The sequence below is a fragment of the Parasteatoda tepidariorum genome, chromosome 11, assembly GCF_982258835.1.
Source record: "Parasteatoda tepidariorum strain Cologne lab strain chromosome 11, Ptep-v5.0, whole genome shotgun sequence".
Taxonomy (NCBI): Eukaryota; Metazoa; Arthropoda; class Arachnida; order Araneae; family Theridiidae; genus Parasteatoda; species Parasteatoda tepidariorum.
In genome coordinates, this window is record NC_141765.1 from 65758371 (window position 1) to 65780422 (window position 22052).

At 31.5% G+C, this 22052-nt stretch overlaps 1 protein-coding gene across 3 annotated transcripts in view; it reads left to right on the plus strand.

Annotated features, from left to right (window-relative positions):
• Positions 1–21264, plus strand: part of LOC107447905 (sal-like protein 1) — a 186674-nt gene extending 165410 nt beyond the window's left edge. For all 3 annotated transcript variants that reach the window (XM_016062943.4, XM_016062946.4, XM_016062945.4), the window contains one exon: positions 12922–21264. In XM_016062943.4, the coding sequence (XP_015918429.2) occupies positions 12922–17609 (4688 nt within the window). In that variant the 3' untranslated portion in view covers positions 17610–21264. The remainder of the gene's footprint in view (positions 1–12921) is intronic.
• Positions 21265–22052: the final 788 nt, after the last annotated feature.

The following is a 22052-nucleotide window of genomic DNA, read 5'->3' on the forward strand; positions in this document are numbered from 1 at the left end:
TGCAATTTTATTTCAATTATTACAGAAAAAAAACAAATATTAAATTTCAATTTTTCTATTTTTTAGTCAATCAATTTTAGTTTTTTTACTAAAAATAAATAAATTTTTGGAGGGGAGAAGGGGAGAATTATGTTGCATAACTTTGTTAGTTACTGTAATCGATCTAAAATTTGGCTAAAACAATCTAACACAAAATGATAGTTTAAAACAAAATGAGAATGCAATTAAATTAGTTTACGCAATAAACAAATATTTATCAGATTTATTCATCATACAATATTTTATTTTTTGAAATAACTATATTGTTCACTTTGTAAGTGTGGTTGCGACTTATACTTTAAATCGATTTTAATTAGGTCCATAGTTACACTAACAAAATGATGGAACTGCTGACCAAATATTTTAATATGAGCTGCAACGAATCAATTGAATGGCTTTGAAATAGTTCTCCAGTTACTGACCTAAATATTAAATGATACAATTACAAGAATCATAAAGCACTGATATAAAGGATGACCTTTCTTTTAAATAAATTTCATCATTAATGAGATCATATTTCGTATATTTCGAATACTGAATGCTGAAAAATGCAGGTGCTGTTTTTCAAACGCTAATTTATATTGCTTTAAAATATTTTTGTAATTTTATTATTTAATAATTTCTCCATACATAAGTAATTAGATAAAAAAAATATTTTACAACACTTTTTTTGTTTTCAAGTTTTACTTCTAATTGTCAATTCAAAATTTGATTTCCACTAAAAATGTTTCAAGAAAATTTGAATTGCTAAAAAACTTAAAAAATTAAAAATTATCAAGTTTCAACATTGCTAAATTCTTTAAGTTAAATCTGTGATTTTTAGGAATCACTTTCAGAGCAACATTTTCCGATTGGTTGAAAATCAATTTTTCAAGTATGAAATCATGGTTATGATCTCACAACTTCTGGGCTGATCAGAACTTAATTGCTTTTGTTCGTCAGATGATAATATATTTTGAGAGAGAGTATTAATAAAACTTTTGAGATAGTTTGTCAAAAATGGATTAAAAATAGTACTAACTTTATGTTCACAACTTCTAGGCTGATCAGAACTTAACTCCTTTTGTTCGTCAGATGATAATATACTTGAGAGAGAGTACTAATAAAACTTCTGAGATAGTTTGTCGAAAATGGATTAAAAATAGTACTAACTTTATGTTCACAACTTCTAGGCTGATCAGAACTTAACTCCTTTTGTTCGTCAGATGATAATATATTTGAGAGAGAGTACTAATAAAACTTTTGAGATAGTTTGTCGAAAATGGGTTAAAAATAGTACTAACTTTATGTACTTCGTATTTTCTAAAAACCCCAATCATATTTTTATTGATTTGAATGCTTGCGAATGTTATTTTCAAACTTATGCTTATTTTGTTTGTTATTATTATTTTTTTGAAAACGAAATGCATCAATTTGTTTAATTAGCTCATAAATGTTCATATTTTGGTGAAACAGTTTAAACAATCACTAAAAGATTTAGTCAAGTTTTTATTATGGTTAAAACTAGATGTTCACTTACATTCCAGAAAATAGTAATTCTTGAATCTAAATTTAATGTTTATTAACTATTAGACAAACATTGAATTTTTAAATAGAATGCAAGGCTGTATTTTCATTGGTCAAAATTAAAGGAAGTGTGCAAGAAAGCTGATTTAATTTTTAATCCAAGAAAAAAATTATGTTTATTCACCGATTGAAGAAAAAGGAAAAAAAGGATGTTTTCTTTTCAAATAAAAATAAGATATTAAAACTATTCAGATTAGTATCGTAACTATTATATTAGTTGTTATCAGAGAATTTCCCTACTCCATTCATTAAATTTTTTCATTATTTATTTTGCTATAAAAATCATTCAAAAATGTAATTACAAAGTATAATGTAAACAAATAAACTTTTTATATGCATTTTTTTCTTTCTTTAAATTCCACATCTAAATTGAAATTTCACAACCAATAAAATTAGTTTTTTTTTTTTTAAATAATATCCTAGACAACATAAAATTAATGAAAATAAAGTTGTTTCGAGAATTAATTCACTTTTTACGTTGATTTTCAAATATTGGCTGTATTCTTTTAAATTGCAATGTTCTTTCTTATATTTTTTGTTCCTTATATGATACTTAAAAAAAAACTGTAGCATCTTTTAGACAGATTTTCTCTTCTTAATGCTATAAAACATAGTCTTTCATTATGTATTATTTGACAGTGGTACTAGAAGCAAACAACGTGGGCGTAAACAATAGCTAAAAAATTCCTGCATCGAAGGAAAAGGGTTTGCAAGCATATTCCACAGAACAAAACAGAAAAAAAACAAAAAAACTCGAAAAGGATGCATATCATCATAAAGTAGCTGTATTTTTCCGACATGTGATTGGCATAAGTAATTTGAAGCATACAAAGAAATCTTTTCCACTAATTAAATACTTTGGAACGCCATAAAAAGTTACCCTGGCAAAAAGATGTAAAATGAGTTTTACTTAATAAGCTCCTCTTTCACCTTTAATAAGTTTTTGCATCGTTTTCTTGAGGCGGAACTCGTGATTAGTTTCATTTGATAGAAAAATAATTGATTGAGACATAGAATCTTCAACAAACAAACGAAAGAACAAGAAACACAATGTAAATATTTCGCGATTCAATCAGTTTAGCGAGGTATGAACTTTTATTTTTTAACCCATCTCTTTTCTCTTCTATCATTTTATTAGAGACTTTCTTTTACTCGTTGGCAATCGCTTCTAATCGCACGATCTTATTTCTTGACAGATTTGTTTGTTTTATGGTTATTTGAGTCGCTAACGCTTCTTTTACGCGCGATTCCACCCCCGCCCCTACCTCCGTAAGGTGTTATAGAAAGAAAAAAAAAGTTAAATCATTAAATTTCTTAGCAGAACAATAGAGTGACATTATCTACCTTCCTTTCATATAAACCGAATTCTTCAGATATTGTGTCAATATAAACTTCATGAGAAAAAAAAAAGCCTCGTTCTAGCTAACGGCTAAATATTGAATTTACATCGGGCTTCACTTACAAATACGATGGGGGGTGAAGGTAAGGTGAAGGAGTTGTAGAAGGGGTAAAAAAATATTCTTTTCATTCATTTTAGCGGTTATGCACCCTTCTTTCTATACTTAGAAAACTGACAATGCCCACTCTAATGAATATTTTAAATATGCAATTATGCCGTCATTTTTTTAGCCTGATTTTTAGCTTCAAATAAAACCATAAGGAATCTAAAAGTGCTAATTAGAGAGGAGAATCCTTGCAATTCGACGGCGAAATGAATTGAGAAATATAAATTGCACTCCAGATTTCTTTTTGGTGGCGCTTTTAAAAGGAGGTAGTAAAAAAATCTTTTGTATGGAAAAATTCTTTTACTTTGCATTGAATAATTCGCATTAAAGCTTCTTTAGCTTCTCTTCGTTTACATTATACCTAACCACCTTTGTTAAAAGGGCGCTCTTTTGGTTTCTTTTAAACAGTTGAGAAAAAGCGAGCTCATTTTTTTTTATTTATTTACTTTTTGTTTTTATTTTTATTTATGCAGTTCATCCTCGCGTTCCCCTCGATTATGATTTACTTTGTGTAAAACAGTAATTCTTAGCGCAAACTTTTGAAGATTGCTTTTTGGATAACGATGTGACAAATTTCTGAAGAAGCAGTTTTTTTTTTTTTCAATCATATATCTTAATGTTTTTATGAATATTTTTAGCATATGATTTGTTTACTTGCGTTCAGTAAGAGATAATTTAAAGATTTAGTCCTCCTCGTCTGGAATTTATCACCATTGGTCACATGAGCACTTGCTTTTTTCAAACAAAAACACCTTTTCCGCACATAAAACTTCCAAATTTTTAAAAAAAATCTAATTAATTCTGTGTAAAATTTTGGATATGTATTTTTCGAAAAAAATTCACATTTTATAAAGCTTGCATCCCGCGTGCTTAAACGATTGTTAAACTTCGCTTGAAAACGAATTAAATTTTATGATTACGATATCGACAAATTCGCACAGTTGGGACTTATGTTAAGTAATAAAGATATGAAAATCAAAAATTGATGTAGTCTAGTCTGTGAAAATTTTATTTTATAATCGTCGTTGAACAGCTGACTTAATTTGTTGTTTACGGCTTCTAATGTTCAGCTCCGTAACCTTGCAATTTTGAACCCAATCCAGAAGACAAAGGAAGTCCTTTATCAAGTATTGTAAGAAATTTGTCTTTGTGGACTTTTTGATGAAACTAACCCGCATTTACGTTACATGGTTATTAAAACCTCCCATGGTTAGCGTAACTGCTAGGTGACTTTGAACCGTGATTCATCTACCGATGAGGATATTTTACGTCACCACTGTGGTCGGTGTGAGCTAGCTGCGGAATTCGTATGGATCAGCCATCGTTGGTATTCGAACCAGGGTTACCTCATTTGGAGGCCAGCGTTATATCCTCTGCGACTTGCGAATGAAGACATACACGAAATGTATCTTAATAAATCAATGATCAAAGATTCTTTATAATAATAATATATTTAGTATAATAGCCGAGGTGTTCCCTCCAAAACCAGTTCAATTTATTGAAATAAAAATAATACAAAGCATACAAAAAAGTATATTCTTCCAAGTATTTCAATTTGTTGAAATGCTTCATAAGCCCCAAGGTTTGTAATTATTTTTCAAATAATTTTTCCATTAAAAGCAGTTTAGTTTTTATAAAAATTATGAGCTTATTTCGAATCCATCTCATTTTTCTTTAGTTTGATTCCTTTGGGAAATAAAAAATATAAAAAAATAAAAACTACCAGTGCCTGTAATTGTTTTTGTTGAGCTGTATTTATTTTATAAAATGTAATTGGTCTAAAAATGTCTTTGACTTTTTTTTTTTTAATTTAAAAAAGAAAGAAAATTACATTCGCATAAAACTATGTTTTTTTTTAAATCTTTGAAAAGGATTTAAATAATTCAAAATTAAGAAAAGGATTAAAATTAATTATCACTTTGAAAATCTTTCAAATGCTCCGCAACTATTTCATATTAGCTTTATTTGAGCTTATGATTGATCATTTATGATTTCAAAAATTATGCTTTTTCAATAAAAATAACAAATCGAATTTTAGCAAAAATAAAGAAGTAAATAATATCTTAAAATATTATTATAATTAAAGTCAGTTTAAAAAATAAAAAACTAATTGTTTGCGCTGTTATATTACTTATTAAAATACATCTATAGCCGTTTTCTATTTCCTTTTTTTTTAACTTTCCGTAATAATAACATTTTAATAAAAAAAAATTAGAAAAAAACATGAGATTTTTTTTTGGCTCATGGCAGAAAGTTAGATGATAAATAATCAGTGAACCTTAGTGCCCGATTTTAGAAAGTTCCTTTCACCATGTCAATTGCTGATGTTAGATAATGCTTACTTACAGAAATAGCTATTTTCTTAACGACGCAGTGCAAAATTTTTTAAGTAAATCTACCACTGAGCGTCAGATTAAGGAGAGAGACAGAGAGAGAGAGAGAAAAAAAAAAGAGCGAAGTGAGGAAACACCAATGTCTATTAGTTTCGCTATAACTGGGATGTGCGAACCGCTTATATCAGTATCAATGTTTACAAACCGCTTAAAAAGTCATTCGACGAAGGAAATGGAAACACTTTTTGATGTTATGCTTCAAAAAATTACCTGTGAAGCAAAAGGATGATTCAATAACGATATTTCGAGTTTCTTCAGAAAATGTGGTAATGCATATAACAATTATAGAATACAGTCTGGTTATTTCAATGTGAAAAATAGCTATTCTCAAACGTTATGCTCTCAAAATTATTCTTTCGTAACACTTTGAGTTTACACAGATTTAGTTGGCAGCGAGAATCTTAATAAACGCCGCTTAAAAGATATGAATTTAACCATTAAGTAGTTTTAAATTTTCTGCGTGAATAAAGAAGTAATTGTTTGCTTTTTATAGCGAAATTGTTGGGTAGGAAAGTTAAATGGTTTTTAAAAAAATTACTAGTAACATATTTTCCTAACAAATTTATTTTAAAGTTTGTACTTTTAAGAGTGATTTCCAGCTATAATTTTTATTCCCTTGAGATCAAAGGTAGGTACTTTGTTAACGTCACACTAGAGCTGCACAATGGGCTGTTATCGCCGGTCTGGTAAACATCCCTGAGGATGATCTGAAGACATGCAATCCTCTGCAGAGGGGATGGCTCCCCTGCTTTGGTAGCCCGACGACCTGCACGCGAAGTCAAGCACTTTATGGTAGAACAGTTTCACGAGGACCAATATCGCCCACCCACGGTCCCTACACAGGCTGATCAAAGTGGTCACCCACCAGCTTACTGACCGCAGTCAGTGATGCTTGACTTTGGTGTTCTATTGGGAACCCTATTTTTACGATCAGTCCACTGTGGGACAAAGATCAAAGGAAAGCTTTAATATTAAACTATATAGACTATTTTGCTGAAAAACAATGATTGGATTTTAAAACGGAAAAAATACCAAAAAAAAAATATTTATGCTTCTTAAAAATATTTTCATATAATTTTATGAGCCTAAACAATGCAGCGCAGTCATTCCATTTTAAATATTAAAAGATTATAACACAATAAACACTTTTGATTAGAAATAGAAAGTACGGATTTTCTTTTTATCCACATTTTACTCCATTTTCATAATCAGCTACAAGACCTAGTGATATGCAAAATTTAATCTAACAGTTTTGAATAACTGTGTTTTTTTTTTTTTTACTCACAACAGTTTTAGAAATAGCATAGTATTGCTTAAAATGAATAACTTATGAGGATAGTATCCTTTTAATTACAATACGTTATGCATCAACATTTAACTTGTATTTCGTTATTTTTGACAACCATTTCGTCATGAAATTACCTATTTTCTGACAAAACGCGTGTCTTGAATGTTTGACGAAACTTCATCTTCAGCCATGTGTCATACAGCAATCAGTGCGATCTCCAACATTTATATGATTTTTAAATTCGTTTTTCCTGTATGACCGGATAGTACAAATGCTAGAGCGTTTGCTTTTCAAGAAGAAATTCTGAGTTCGAATCCTACTAATGACAAATAATGAACTTACTCATGCTCCTTTTATTTTATGTTACATTTCTTAATCAATTGTGTTCACCGATGTGAAGCCTTAATGCTTTAGGCAAAATTTATATCCTCAAACAAGTGAAGAAAGTAATTTCAGCATTTTTATGAAATGTTTGCTATGAGCGTTTCCTTGGAAACAGTTTGTTCAAAAACAAAAAACAATTACGCAAATTTAGGGAATCTATTTTTCTCAGTGTAAAACTTAATTTCTAAGACAAAAATATTTCCATATTTTATATACATTAAGATTTCGCTAACAATCTTTCAGTTTTTTTACTTGGCAATTGAACAATGTAAAATACAGAAAAATTGTTTGCGTGCAATTCTGTGTACCTACTGTAAAATCATTAACCCAAAAATAGAAATACCGATATTCGAAAGTTCTTATGATTTACCAAATTCTTCGGAGGAATTTTCTTTCTTAATGTAAATGGAATTTAAAATGTGCCTGCCACTAATAATCGATTCAGGTTCCACTTAGACATTCAATCGAATGGAACTCTCATAATCCCTCTTCCGGAAGAACAGTTAAATTTTTTTCATTTTAGTTACACCTTATTCTAAATTAAGGGTGATCGAAAAGACTTTTTTGGATTAATATCGTTTACTTTCGCATTTTCCATCGAAATCTTGATCCATGGATGGAAAAGTAGTTGTCATTTACATTACTCATTGGTAGAAAACTCTCGTCAAAGCGTATCCATTTCCACTTTTGCGAACCCCCCTTCAATCTTATTCTTCCCATCCTCGGACTTAATCCGCGTGTCAACTTGCGTCAATCCCTTCTTACCACCCCCACAGTCACCCCTTTTTCCATTCTCTTTGAATTATTTTTTTAAACATCATTGTGGAGGTTTCTTCTTTTCCTTCATTTTCAACTCTCTCAATTTTCCGCCAAATGTTCTTACTTTTCATCAATCAGCAATATCTCCTTCCGCGCATTTTGAGTACTGTTCCACCCCCACTCTTCCTTTTTAGGGATTTCTGTACATTTTTACCCTCCCATCCTCACCATCTTCTCTCCTGAGTTACATCTTCATTCTCCTCATTTAGTTCCACCACCCCCGTGGTCCCCATACCTAACCACCGTCAACAATAGGCAGGCATAAGCATGGCAGCGACTCAACGAAGACAAACATAGACTAGACAAGACAAATGTGCGGCTTACAGGCGGCTTAGCGATCGTTCGCCTTTTGCAGGGTACGGGGGTGGGGTCATTTTCCAGCCTGCGAATAGGAAGCACGCTCAACGTATAGAAAATAAATGCGTTTATTTCGGAGGTTACGTCTTCGATTAATATATAGCCTCATCGAGACGAGCGGAGCCAATAAAAACGTGCCAAATCACTTACGAGAATTAAACTTAATCGCCGGCCTCGCCGATGGGTTGATCGAGAAAAATTGGCAGGGCCGTCTAATGGAGCGAAACCGCGGCAAAATGGGGATTTGCCTGGATATGGGAACGTCACGGCCTGGTATAAATCGGGTGACTTTCAAGAGCAGAGTTTAATACTTTAACTACCTTTATTACCTGAAACCCAAGTGCTTCGTCTTTTCTTTGGACTCATGTCATCAAGAATGACATGGATCCAACTTTTCTCTATAATAGGTTATAAATGAATAGTCTCTTTTTCCTACAATCCTCTCACTATTTCTTTTGAAATTACTAAATCAATAATTGTTAGATCAGTTCATAAATTCCCCCCAATTTTTATTCTTTAAATGTGATCGAATTTCTAAAATCATTCTTAATCAATAGAGTACTAAATTTACTGCTTTGTTTCTGTTTTTAAAACCCAAAAGCAAAGCTCTCTATGTTAATTTATATGTATGCTCAAAAAATGAGAATAAAATTATCAAATTCAGACGCATATTGTGGAAGTCAATCACAATAGACAACACATCACATGCCCAGCCGGGCATGTAATTTTTATGCTGATTACGCATTCCAGGCGAATATGGGCCTCTTAAACTGTACCAAAAGAGGTTAAAAAAGAAGGTATATTGATATGACCTCAATATTATTGGATTTAATTAAGGCTTTATAAGAGAGAGTTAGCTTATTTTTTTATATTCCTTGTCATACTTATTTTTATTAAAAAAAATTGTACCCAATTGTTCATTAGAAAAAAGTTTATATTATGAAAGTTTATAACTCCATTTTAAAGAATGTCATGCACTTACGATAATTCTTATAATACCACATCTTTCTGATATAAGAATTCCATCACTATCAAAATTGATTTGCGTTTAATATTTCCTAGTTGATAAAATACATAATACTTCCTTGTTAACAATGCTTATCATAACATATATATACATATATATACATATAAGTGAATGAAAATGAAAGTGAATTTTTGAATATTGAAGTAGTGATCCATCAAGGCAATTGGTTCTGTGTAAATGGGGTGGATGAAGTAAAAGAAGGTCACAATCCATCTGCAGATCACGTGTTTTATCACTCATATTCCTTGTGAGAAAAGAAGGGCTCCAGTCAATCTTTTAATATAAGGGGGGGCCTCTCTTTGTATTCAGTTCAGGGAGTGGGGTGACTTTCGCTGATTGATACCAAAATGGAAGGTTCGGGAGAGCATCATTTGGAGGAAAGGGAGCTAAAAATTGAATAAGCATTTGGATACAAGGAGTAAACGGAAAAAAGAAATTGTCTTGCCTTAAAAATAGCACTTTTCACCTTCGAGTGGATTAACTTTGTTTCTTTTCTTTAGGTTTGTGTCCAAAATACTATCATTTCCTTCCCGATTTTTTTAAAGTACAATATGTTTTGCTTTTCTTTTGTAAGCCATAGTTCGTCCTTTATTTAAAAACTTAGACTTTTATTGATTTAAAATGTCACAAAATAAATGTATTAGACATTTCATCTGATTTGACTTAAGTGTTTTAGAGTACATATTTAAACCAAAATTTTGATATGAAATAATCATTTGGAGTGGAAATTTATTTATATTAATTGCTAATGCATTTTTCCTGTTAATACATCATTTCATTATTGAAAGATCTAATAAATTTTTAAAAATGGTTCTTTTAAAAATATTGACTCCTAAGTCTTAAATGGTTAAAAAATTATTTAATATTTTTTAAAAAATATTCAATAATTCAAGTAGTGCTTTTTCATTTGAGCCGCTATTCTTAAAAGTGGAATAAATCCACTTGTAACTGAAAATTCGTTATTTATTTATTTATATACAATTTTGATAAGCAATATTGAATTTTGATGTTTCATCAAACAAAATTTTTGCCAATATTTTTAAATTCATTCAAACGCTAACACTTAAAGGCCTGAAAAATGGAAAATGTAAAGCATGAACTTATTTCACTTTCAAACATAACGTCTTATTTATATAAATTTTGAAGATTTATTAAAATATCTGCAGAACATGACGAAGATATTCAAATTTAGCAGCTATTTTAATACTTCGAATCCGCACGCTTAAACTTTACGATCAATTTTAAAAGTTAAAATAGAGTTTATTTAACCGATCGAAATCACTTTATCGCAAAGCTTTTGCTATTTCAATAATTAATTCTTCTTAAATATTAATATTTTCAAGGCGTGATTAAAATACACAGCAACCTAAAATTAATTTTTCCTGTAACACCTATTTCATTCCATATCGTCTGCCTTCAAATCCTTTCCGAAGTCATTATGTTTAAATAAATTCGAAACAAAGCAAATGTTCCACCTTCAATAAGAGCTTTCACACTAATACGCGAACGAAAACACTTCTAATTCTTCTTTTGTTTATCAAGTATCTTTCATAAAGTTACCCAATTCGTTAAACTAAAGACAAAAAAGCGATAGTGAAAGCCAAAGGAAAATGAGAATCGGAATATTCTCTTATAATTCTTATTCATTTGCAGCAATTCATTCAAGCTATAATACATTGTTGCAGAACAACAATGGCCTTTTAGCTGCAGATACGAAGGTGTCGCCGTTGTTTGGGGTAACAGCATTTGTCAATTAGTCACATTTGAGAGCACACTCCGTTATTATAATAATGCCAGTTTCACTCCACTTGACAGACGCATTTATTTAGGAACGATAACTCATAACGAAATAGAGTTTTCAATTCTCGAACTTTGCTCAAAGAATAAGTTATCAATAGAAACTAGTTACGTGATTTGTAATTTGATTTTTTAATCGGAAATTGTACAATGAAATAGTGCACCAGGAAAAAAAATATTAAGTAATAATGAAAAGAAAAAGATTACAAATTATGGAATAAAGTTTTTGTTTTTTCTAACTTTATAACTTTTATAGAAAAAGTAAGTTATCATAGTATGTAATTCTAAAAAACTTTTACCAGACATAAACTTTGCTTTTAGTTTCTGCGTATTATTTTTTCTTAATCCTTAAATTTCACTATAAAATAACGCATTTGAAAAAAAAAAACTGATAAAATGAACAATAATTTGTAATGAAATAGAGTTTCAATTTTTTAAACCTTGTATGATGAATAAGTTATCATGTTAATTCCTAAACTATTACGTGATTTGTTATCAATTGTTTTTGTTTTTTTTTCCTTTTTTTTCTTAAACTTTAGAATCAACTCAAGGTGAATCTTAATTTAAATAGATCTAAAATAATTCTGTGATTTTTGTGAAACAATAAAAATACTTTATAAATAGTTTTCTTAACTTATTTTATGATTGTTAAAAACGTACATTAAAACAGTTTGTATAATGTGTTCAATGTGATACTGTGCCTTTGAACACATTTTATGCTCTTATGATTATGTTAAAATGTATATTTAAGGTAATATCATTGAATGAAAATTTTAAGAAAGTGAACAATGTTAATTTTTAGTGGACATTTTAACAAATTTGCAATATTTTCTCTTCCCCTGCTTGTTAACTAAACGTGCTATCATAAATTATTTTGAGTAAAATATCAAAACAAATTAAGGCATCTTTTTCAAACATTTTGTTTTTCAATAAAAATGCTTTAAAATCTGCAGACACAGTAAATTCTTAAGTTTGAAATTAAAATAATGCAAAACCATATTATCTAGAGTTTACTCTGTGTAATTAGCAATAAAAACATTCAGAATAGATTAGTCACTGAAACAATCCTATAAAATACACCAGGGAAATTGAGCTTTTTTTACCCAAACATTAGATGTGTTCACCCATTTTCTGATAAGAGATCCTGTAAATATTCCTTTTTCGTCCTTTTTTTCCCGTTAACCTGTGTGAACATGATGGAATTGTATAATATCTTTCACACGTTGCGATTAAAACCATTAGAAATTTTTTTATGATATGTTTAGTTTTGAGTAAAAATCATTTTTGATAGATTTTATTTGTAAAAAACTAAAAATATCACCATTAATAAAAAAAAATTTAGCACCTGAAATAATGCCAAAAAGTTTCTCTTATTTTCTACGTAATTTAATTTTTTTTATGAAAAAAAACATTAAAAAAACCTACATTTCATTAAAAAAAACCTGCAAAAATATTTTAATGATGACTATATCTCTAACAAGTGGTCTTAGAATAATCATTTTAGGTTTTTTGACAACATATAATGGTTTTCATCTTTGGAAAATTAAAATATGCTGCAACCCTTAATAAATGCTTTTTCAAAAGTATTTCTTTAGTTATTATTAAATATTTTGTCACTAGAAATCCTCTAAAAAAATAAAGGCTACTGCCAACTTTTGGCTACTTTTTACTAAATCAATCACATATTCAGTAACCAATTTTATTCGCAATAATTCAAATATTCTTCATAGCTATTATTTTTTGCAGGATCATGCAACGAAGATGAAGAGGCAGGTCTAGGAGATGAGCATGTGTGTGGTAAATGTCGATTAGAATTCATCGATTTGTCTGATTTCCTTCATCATAAGAGAGTTTGTACGAAAAAGCGTTTAGTTCTTGTTGGAGAAGATGATAGCAGCGATGAAATGGGAGCTGAGGATGAAATGGAAATTTCATCGATGGAGTTTAAAGAAGAAACTGAAAAGTATGAGAAAGCTATACACACTATTCCTTATTTTATGGCTTTCCCACGAGTAAAGAATTGCTTCGAAGAAACTCCTGTTATGCCACCATCAACGATTGAAAGTAAAAAAGATTTTTCTGAAGGTGAAGAGCAATCCATTGATCTTGAACATTACCCCAAAACAGACATTTATGAAAATAATTCTGATGATAGCAATCAACCCGATTTAAAGAAATGCGCTACTGAGGCAAATTCATTTTCGAACCCACCACCTCTACCTCAATACCTTCTGATGCATTCTGTTCCAGATACAAATGTTACATTGCAAGCACTCCAGAACACGCGAGTCGCTGTTGCCCAACAAGGTGCGGGTACAGCAAATTTATCACACCTTGCTCTGCATACGGCCCTGTACACCCTGCAGCAGCAACAAATTATTCAACTTCACCAAGTTATACAACAACTACAAAATCAATTGGTTAATTCTTCAACTGTCACGAATCCCTTAATTACTACTACACCTACTATTGGCTCCCTTACGGGCTCTGCGGCACTCACACCTCCTCAGAGCACAGATGGTAACAATGGAGGAATTTTAACTTTAACAACAACTACGCCATCCACACGAGCTATTGAATCTGTCACTCAGGCTGAAAATCATACTGTCGCAGTTTCTACTACGCCCTCTTTAACAACTTGTCGAAATTCAACAAGTGGAAGCACAACTCCAATAGTGTCCGAGCCACCACCTCCACCTCCTCATGAACCTAATACTTTAGAGCTCTTGCAAAGGCATACAGAACAAGCTCTTCAAAATACTATGGCTGGAAGTTCATTCTTACTCAATGGGTTAAGTGGAATTGGAAGTAGTTCTGACATTTTACGCTTCTGTAAAAAAGGAGATATCAAAAAAGAAGGAGGTGAGGATGCTTACTTTCGACACAGGTGTCGCTTTTGTGGTAAGGTATTTGGAAGTGATAGTGCTCTTCAAATTCATATAAGATCGCACACAGGTGAAAGACCATTCAAGTGTAACGTTTGTGGCAATCGTTTTTCAACAAAAGGTAATTTAAAAGTTCATTTTGGACGGCACAAAGAAAAATACCCTCACATAAAAATGAATCCACATCCCGTTCCGTTACATCTGGATAATCTCCACCCCCCTCTAGAACCACCAGAAGCCTCAGAAACTCCACCTATAATAACGCAAACATCAACCTGCCAAACAGTTGCTTTAAGTTTACAGCCACCTAATCTAGTTCCAGCTCAACCACTCCCTTTGGTTACTCATTCTCACGAAAAGACTTTATTAAAGGAAAAGGAATCATCTCCAAGTGATACAATTCGACATTCTGAAAGCAGTTTTCAAATAGACAGGAGAAGTGTTTCTCCAAATGGAACTTCAAATCTCTCAGACGATTCCGATGGCTCAGTAGGAGATTATTGCACTGATGAAAATATAATGAAAGATGGAGATCAAAATCACTATGATGATGATATGGATAATGATGATGATGATAGCTTTTCAGATTCTCCGAAAACTGAGCAAAAGGAATTGGATGATAATATGGATGATGAAGCGAAAACGCCTACGACAGAAAGTAATGGGCCACTTTGTTTGACATCTTCCATTCCTTCTTATACTAGTAACGCCGTGCCACCAACATTCCCATACTTTTTTCATCCTTCACGATCACCCCCATCGAGTATTTCAAATCCTAACTATCCGCCAATGTCTACTCCTCCATTAACTAGCACACCATCAAACAGAATTTCATCTGTGAGTCACACAAATAATGATGGAAACGAACAAGTCGGGCCGTCTCACGATCCAAATCTTTACCAAGATCTTTTACCTAAGCCTGGTTCAAATGACAACTCGTGGGAAAGCTTGATGGAAATCACTAAAACATCAGAAACGTCAAAGCTTCAACAACTTGTTGACAATATAGAACACAAATTGAGTGATCCTAATCAATGTGTGTTTTGCCATAGAGTATTAAGTTGCAAAAGTGCTTTGCAAATGCATTATCGCACTCATACTGGTGAACGACCTTTCAAATGCAAAATTTGCAGTCGTGCCTTTACGACCAAAGGAAATCTGAAGACCCATATGAGTGTTCATCGTGCGAAATCTCCCCTTCGAGTGTTGCATCAGTGCCCGGTTTGCCACAAGCAGTTTACAAACTCTCTTGTCCTCCAACAACATATTCGAATGCATACTGGTGAGCCTACTGATATGCATCCAGAACAAATAATGGCCAATGAAGTAAGACATGGACATCTCCTTACTACCTCATTTCCTAGACCTATGATTCCAACTTTACTACCAACTTTTCCAACGCCAACATCTCTCGCTCCTAGAGCTTCATCAGCAGGCCCACCAAATATATGCACGACACCAAAGTCAACGGAAGCCACATCCTTATCTCCCTCCCCTGTTCACTCTTCTTCTATACACTCTGAAAGTGTTATTAAAACAACTGTCAAACAAGCTGATAATCTAACGACTGAGAATTCATCTTCTCCAACAACCATAGGAAATTCATCTCGGCCTTCATCAGCTCGAGATGAAAGATCTGAAACCCCTCAACCACCTGTGCTAATTTCTCATTCATCTCCAAAAGACTCCTCAACTCCTCAAATGTCTCCTCCTAGCATGGATAAACCAATTGTTACAACAGCACCTTACTCTCCCGCATACACAGCCTCTCTAGTAGCTTTGGAAAATCATGTTAAAGCTATTAACACTACGATCCCGCAGCCTTTGCCGTTTTCATCCTTTGGAATGGGGCTTGCAATGGGTAGTTTTCTCCGATACGAAGATGCGGGATATTTAAATAGGAGCAGCCATATGAATGATAGCAATTGCGAGAAATCTCTAATTAATCATCGATCATATTCTCCATCACCAAACACAAGTCGAGCCGGATCCGATGCTTCAGGTGACGAAAGATCAACTCCGGGCTCCATTATCAAATCAGAATCACCGGTATCTATGAACAATAATCATGCGAGAATTGCTACAGGCGTGATTACGCCAAAATCAGAAAGTGGGGCTTTAGATTTGACGCCGAAAAATTCGCTTATGTCGATTCCACAATCAGTTGCCGATATCCAGCTATTTCCATCTCCTTTGGCAGGTCTTCCTTTTCCAACTACACCTGGGAGGTTGTCTACAACGTGTCGCATTTGTTTTAAAACATTTGCTTGCAATAGTGCTTTGGAAATTCATTATCGTAGTCACACCAAAGAGCGTCCTTTTAAGTGTAATGTTTGTGATCGTGGTTTCACCACCAAAGGAAATATGAAACAGCATTTACTAACACATAAGAGTAGAGACCTTCAACCTCTACTCTTTGCCTCTGCTGACAACTCTGTGCAAGAAAGCGAAACGAACTCTTCGACGAACGCAACAAGCCCACGAACCTCGAGCCCCATGAATGCATACGAAGCGAATTTAAGCCAATCTAGTAATCCTCCAGAGGAAAAGAAAGATATACCACTGATTACAACTACATCAAATCCATCAATGGTAACTCCTTCACCGGTAACTGCAATTATTTCTACCGTTAGTCAAATTGCACCATCTATTGTTTCAACTCCTCTTCAGAAAACAATAAAAACTGAAAGCGAGTTTAATGTTAAGAGACAAATTTCTGAGAATAATTCATCAAGTCCATCTAAAAGAAATTCTGGTTTTCCTAAGCATTTTTGTCATATATGTCATAAACCCTTTTCTAGTGCTAGTGCGTTGCAAATTCATAATCGAACTCATTCTGGCGAAAAACCCTTTAAATGTGTAGTATGTGGAAGAGCGTTTACAACCAAAGGTAATTTAAAAGTTCATATGAATACACATATGGCACAGAATAATGGGAATTCACGACGAGGGAGACGTATGTCTTTAGAATTTCAGCCACCACCACTTCCTGCACATGGTAAACCTGATTTCCCACCGCATGCAAGACCAGAATTATATTTTCCGTATTTTCCACCAGGATACATAAATGGTATGTCTGTTCCACCAAAAATGAATGAAATATCGGTAATACAAACGGCTGCTGGCGTAACAAACGGGAATATAAGCACATCGACAGCTATGTCCTTGACTCCTGCCGTCTCAATGATGACACCGGTAATGACTTTGGGTCAACAACCTTTCATAAGAAAGCAAGTGCAACAAAATTCTGATGGAGATAATGGTGATTACGCGGATCCAAGATCTCCAGATGAGGCTGAAAACTTGAAAATTCAGCCTTCACCGAGTCCTCCTTTAGAAAGTGCTTCACCTGTGCGTCCTGTCCCAACGTCTCCTTCAAGAGCTTCCAACAACGCATCTTGCTGGAGTTGGAAAACAGCATGTAACATATGCAGTAAGATCTGCTCTTCTTCATCAGACCTAGAAATTCATTTAAAATCTCACTGTAACCCTGCAATACAAGATACTGTTAGGTCTGCATCTCAATCAGCCAAAAATCTTGCATCTTAAAAGTGCTGAAACTTATACATTAATGTATTTTGACAATACCCATCGTCAAGTACGCAATTATTTATCCTTTAATAAGTGAAAGGATGCTGGATACATGTGCTTTCATGTGGAATAAAAAACTCTTTTCGTATTCAGCAGGGAGTTACAAATTTGGAGAACGCTGATATGACGTAGAACGTTATTAAAATCGCGTGCTTCTGTTAATCCCTTGAAGTTTGACGTATTCCCCTTCTTTTATCCTTCCTCTCTTGGTCATCTAGAAATATGATCAGGAAAATTGGTTCCTATGATAACTAGTCCAAAGGCTAACACCCTGCTCCACATATTTAAATACAAATGTGGAAAGACATTACCTATAATAAAGCTGTTTAGGTGGTAGCCATTGTGCAGGGTAATCTGCTCTTTCTGTTGTACTTAGTATTATTGCACATTAAAGGGTACACCCGAAACTATTTATGTACAAGTAGTATACATTATATGAAGTGCAACGCGATTTTCACTCAGCTACATGACTGCTAGTTGAAATATTCTGCTTATTGTATTTTAATTTCTCCCTCGTGTGATTGTTATGTTTGCGTGAACACAAAGGAAGACAAACATTTTATTATGAATTGTTTTTATCTCACTGATTGTTCTTAAGTTATTGTGTATATTTTGTGTTGTTAATGCTGTTTGATGCAACACACAGTTTATGTGAAATTTTCCCTACTTTCTCACAATAAGAACTAAAGCTCTTTACCATAAAATTATTAAGAAAAAGTCATTCTAAATTTTATTTCAGTATCGAGGTCTCGGTACAGAAAGAAATTTATGAATTTGCGTGGAAAATTTCACTAAGGGAGAGGCCAATTTTTTTAATGTTAAAACATGCAAATTAAAAACTCCTTTTCTCAAAAGCTATTGGAGATAATGTACAATGCAAAAAATTCAGGAAACTTTTAAAGCAATTATGTTTATATAAAAAACATTATTGACAGTACCGCTCAACTTTTACAGCAAATTACATCAGAAAAGTAACTCTATAAAAAGCAGTGGTAATTTTTTTCCTTTAACGTAGTGTTTCAACCGATTTTCTACGATCTTTTAACTGCTTTTGAAACTACTATTTCAATGCTAAAATGGGCTAGATTTCAGGAGAAAAAGCTTGCTTCTGAAACTGGTTTCATATATATTTCATTATTTTTGTCATAAAAGTACCGGTATTCTAATTGCCAAAACATTCACTCTCAAACTTTCAGGACATTTTTTATTATTGTATAAAATTTCAATATTGTTTTCATTGATACTACTTTTATTAATCTTGTTTTTTATTTGATTTTCTTTATCTATGAATCATTAATTAAGGTAATTTTCTTTACAAGCTGTGAGAAATATGAATTTTAACATCAGTCTTTTATTAAATGAAAGAAAAACGTATAAAGAAATGTTTGTTACAATACGTACATATCTTCAGGCTATAAGTTACTCAGACACTTTATTATAAACTATACTCTGTTGCAAGTTAAGAAAAAACTAATATCCCAACATAGAGAGCCTGTTTGCATTTAAGTGCAAGCCAAATGGATGCCAAAAGAACGAATATCAACATCACCGACTCTTGAAATGACGCTGCACAGCCTTCTTTTTTCTTTCTTTTTTAAATCGTGAGCAATGAGGAAAACAAAATTTATTAAATAATGAACTAATAAGTAATAAGAATTAATAAAAATGATACCAAAAAATCGTAACAAATATACGCTTTTCTGTTCGTATTTAAAGAAACTAATGAAAGAATAATAAATATTGTTTTTTTGCAGACGATTTTCTTCTACATCGAAACAATAGTAAAAAACCTTTATCTCGTATTTGATTTGTTAATTGCATATTAGCATAAAAAGCGCCATTTTTAATGGTCCAATCAAATCCAATGCTCTTGCAGCATCATATAGTTCCCTATTTTTCAAGAACGAATGTTCTCCTTAGTTATCGAAATAAGTCGCCAAGTATAGGATTCCAGTAAGACTATAAAACTATAGCCTTTTTTTAATAATTCCATAATATATATCGTAAATGATAGCACGAATTAAATTTCTATCAGACATGTTTAACTTTTAAAAACTTTTATATTGTTTTGAAAGCATATTCATATAATTTGATAACAAAATAAAACGGAACTATATGCAATTGCGGCTGCTTACTTAAATCTTATACCACAATGACCTTTTCTTAACTTGCAACAAAGTACAATGGCTATTATTAAAAAAACATAGTATGTACTGTAAACACTAAAATCATGTATCTTTAGTAGTTTCTGAGAAAGCAGATTATAAAATTTCTTGTTTGAACATTGGCAAAGTAGCTCCTACTATTTGATCTTAACACCAAAGTTAATATTTAGCTATTTTGAAGAAATTAGTCTCGTAAAATCATTTTGTATACTATTAGCATTTAATAAAAGATTTAAGACAAACAATAGTTTTATATTCAACAAAATAATTGTTTTCAGTGTTTATTGTGTAAAATGAAATACAATTTCAAGTTTGTGGAAAAGAACTAAAGCCTGCAATAGTTATCGTGGTAATCAACTAAAGAAGTGAATGTAATTAGTGTAAAAAGATTGTATCTTACAGTTATGAAAATGTTAGAGTAAGTGAACTGTGTTTTATAAATATATCACTTATAAAGTTGTTTAAAAAATGTGCAAAAATCAAAGTGGATTGGTTTTAACTTTATTTCTCAACATGAAACAATGTGTTAACTTGATTGTTTTAAATTTTTCATTTAACATTATTTTCTCGAAACTTTTTTTTTTTTTTACAATTTTTTTAGTTCTTAGATGATGAAGATTGAATAAGAATAGTTTAAATTTTACTACGTTTGTGCAAGGGAGAAAGCACAAACATATTCCTTGTTCCACAAAGAGACCATAAACAAAATTCTTAACATCATTTTAAAAAAGTTCGTTTATATCTTGCGTTATTTGCCACCGAAGGAAAAATAGAACACAGCCTTCTTCTAAACAGTGCTATAATTCAGTTAAAATATTTGTTATAAAATTATGATATAATGTATTCATATATGATGACTTATGATATAATTTATTCTTATTTATGATATGATTAATTATTTTTTATGTGGAGATTATGATTTATGAATAAATCAAATTTTTGTTTATAATGTGTTCTAAAAATTAAAATACATTTTAAAATTATTAAGGAACTTTGAAGAAAATGATAATTTTCACTTAATAAACAGAGAAATGAGACAAATGGCATGTTCGAATAATATTAATTTCTGATACATTGATTTTATATTTTTGCGAAAACATAATAACTGTTTTAATTCAAATAACACACGAGAAACAAAATCCTACATAACTATAAAAGCTAGTTATTCTTTATTTAGATGTGAAGGAAAAAATGCTATACATAAATAAATAATACAATGTCTTTGAAGTATACGATAAAACAAGTCGTTCTCCCCCTTTCAAATAGCAGCTCTTTTCTTTTTTTTTTTCTTTAGTAAATTTGCTTGCAGTCAAGCTAATATGTTACATAACAAGATTTTAAAATGAATCATGAATGCTATAAATATATTTCTTCCAAAATTTTTTGTGCAAAGGAAATTATTACTTTACATTCCATTAAAATTAAATATCTTATTTTCTTCAAAAAAAGTTTCTGAAAAAGATTACAAGAGTGATACAAAAAAATTAAAAAGTTTATTTTACAAGCAAGTCATTGATTGTTAAACAAAACAAGTGAACAAGTACTTTATAATGCAAGCTCTGTATTTCTTAGGTAGAAATAAAAGTGTTTAATGTCAAAATTTGTGAGGTACATATGTTTATAGCGGAATATAAATATTGAAAGGAAAATCTTTACGCGCAAGTAGGCATAAAAATTTCTAGAAAAAAATTTCTTTATTTGTTTTTTTTTTTAACGTTTACTCAGTTGTTGATGATTTTATGGTTTTGAGCCTAAAATTTTGAACCACTTAAAAGATTCTAGTTGGCGAATCTATTTAAATATGAAAAATAAATGGTTCGAACCCCAATAAGTCTTTCATTACTTTTAAATGTAAGGATGAATTTCCAATTTTTTTTCTGAAATGTGTCAATCATTTTATTTTTAAACTGTACCTTTTGATGTTATCAATTTTTACAAAGGTGGTATTTTATAGTTGAATAAATATTTTTATACACTATAATATCTCCGTGGTGTTGGACAAAACCAGGTGTTTGTATTCCAACGTCCAACACTGCGTGGGGTATTAACTTATTATATTTATTTCTAAGATTCTTTGTTGCTAATGAATAAATTTGTGATGATAATTTTTATTTTCCTCTTTTTTTTGAATAAAATGTTAAAGTACTGATCTCCATGTTTATTGATTTTGTAAAATGAGACATGAAGAGTGAAATGTGATTTTAAAGTGTTGTTGAATCGAAAATCTTCGTAAATG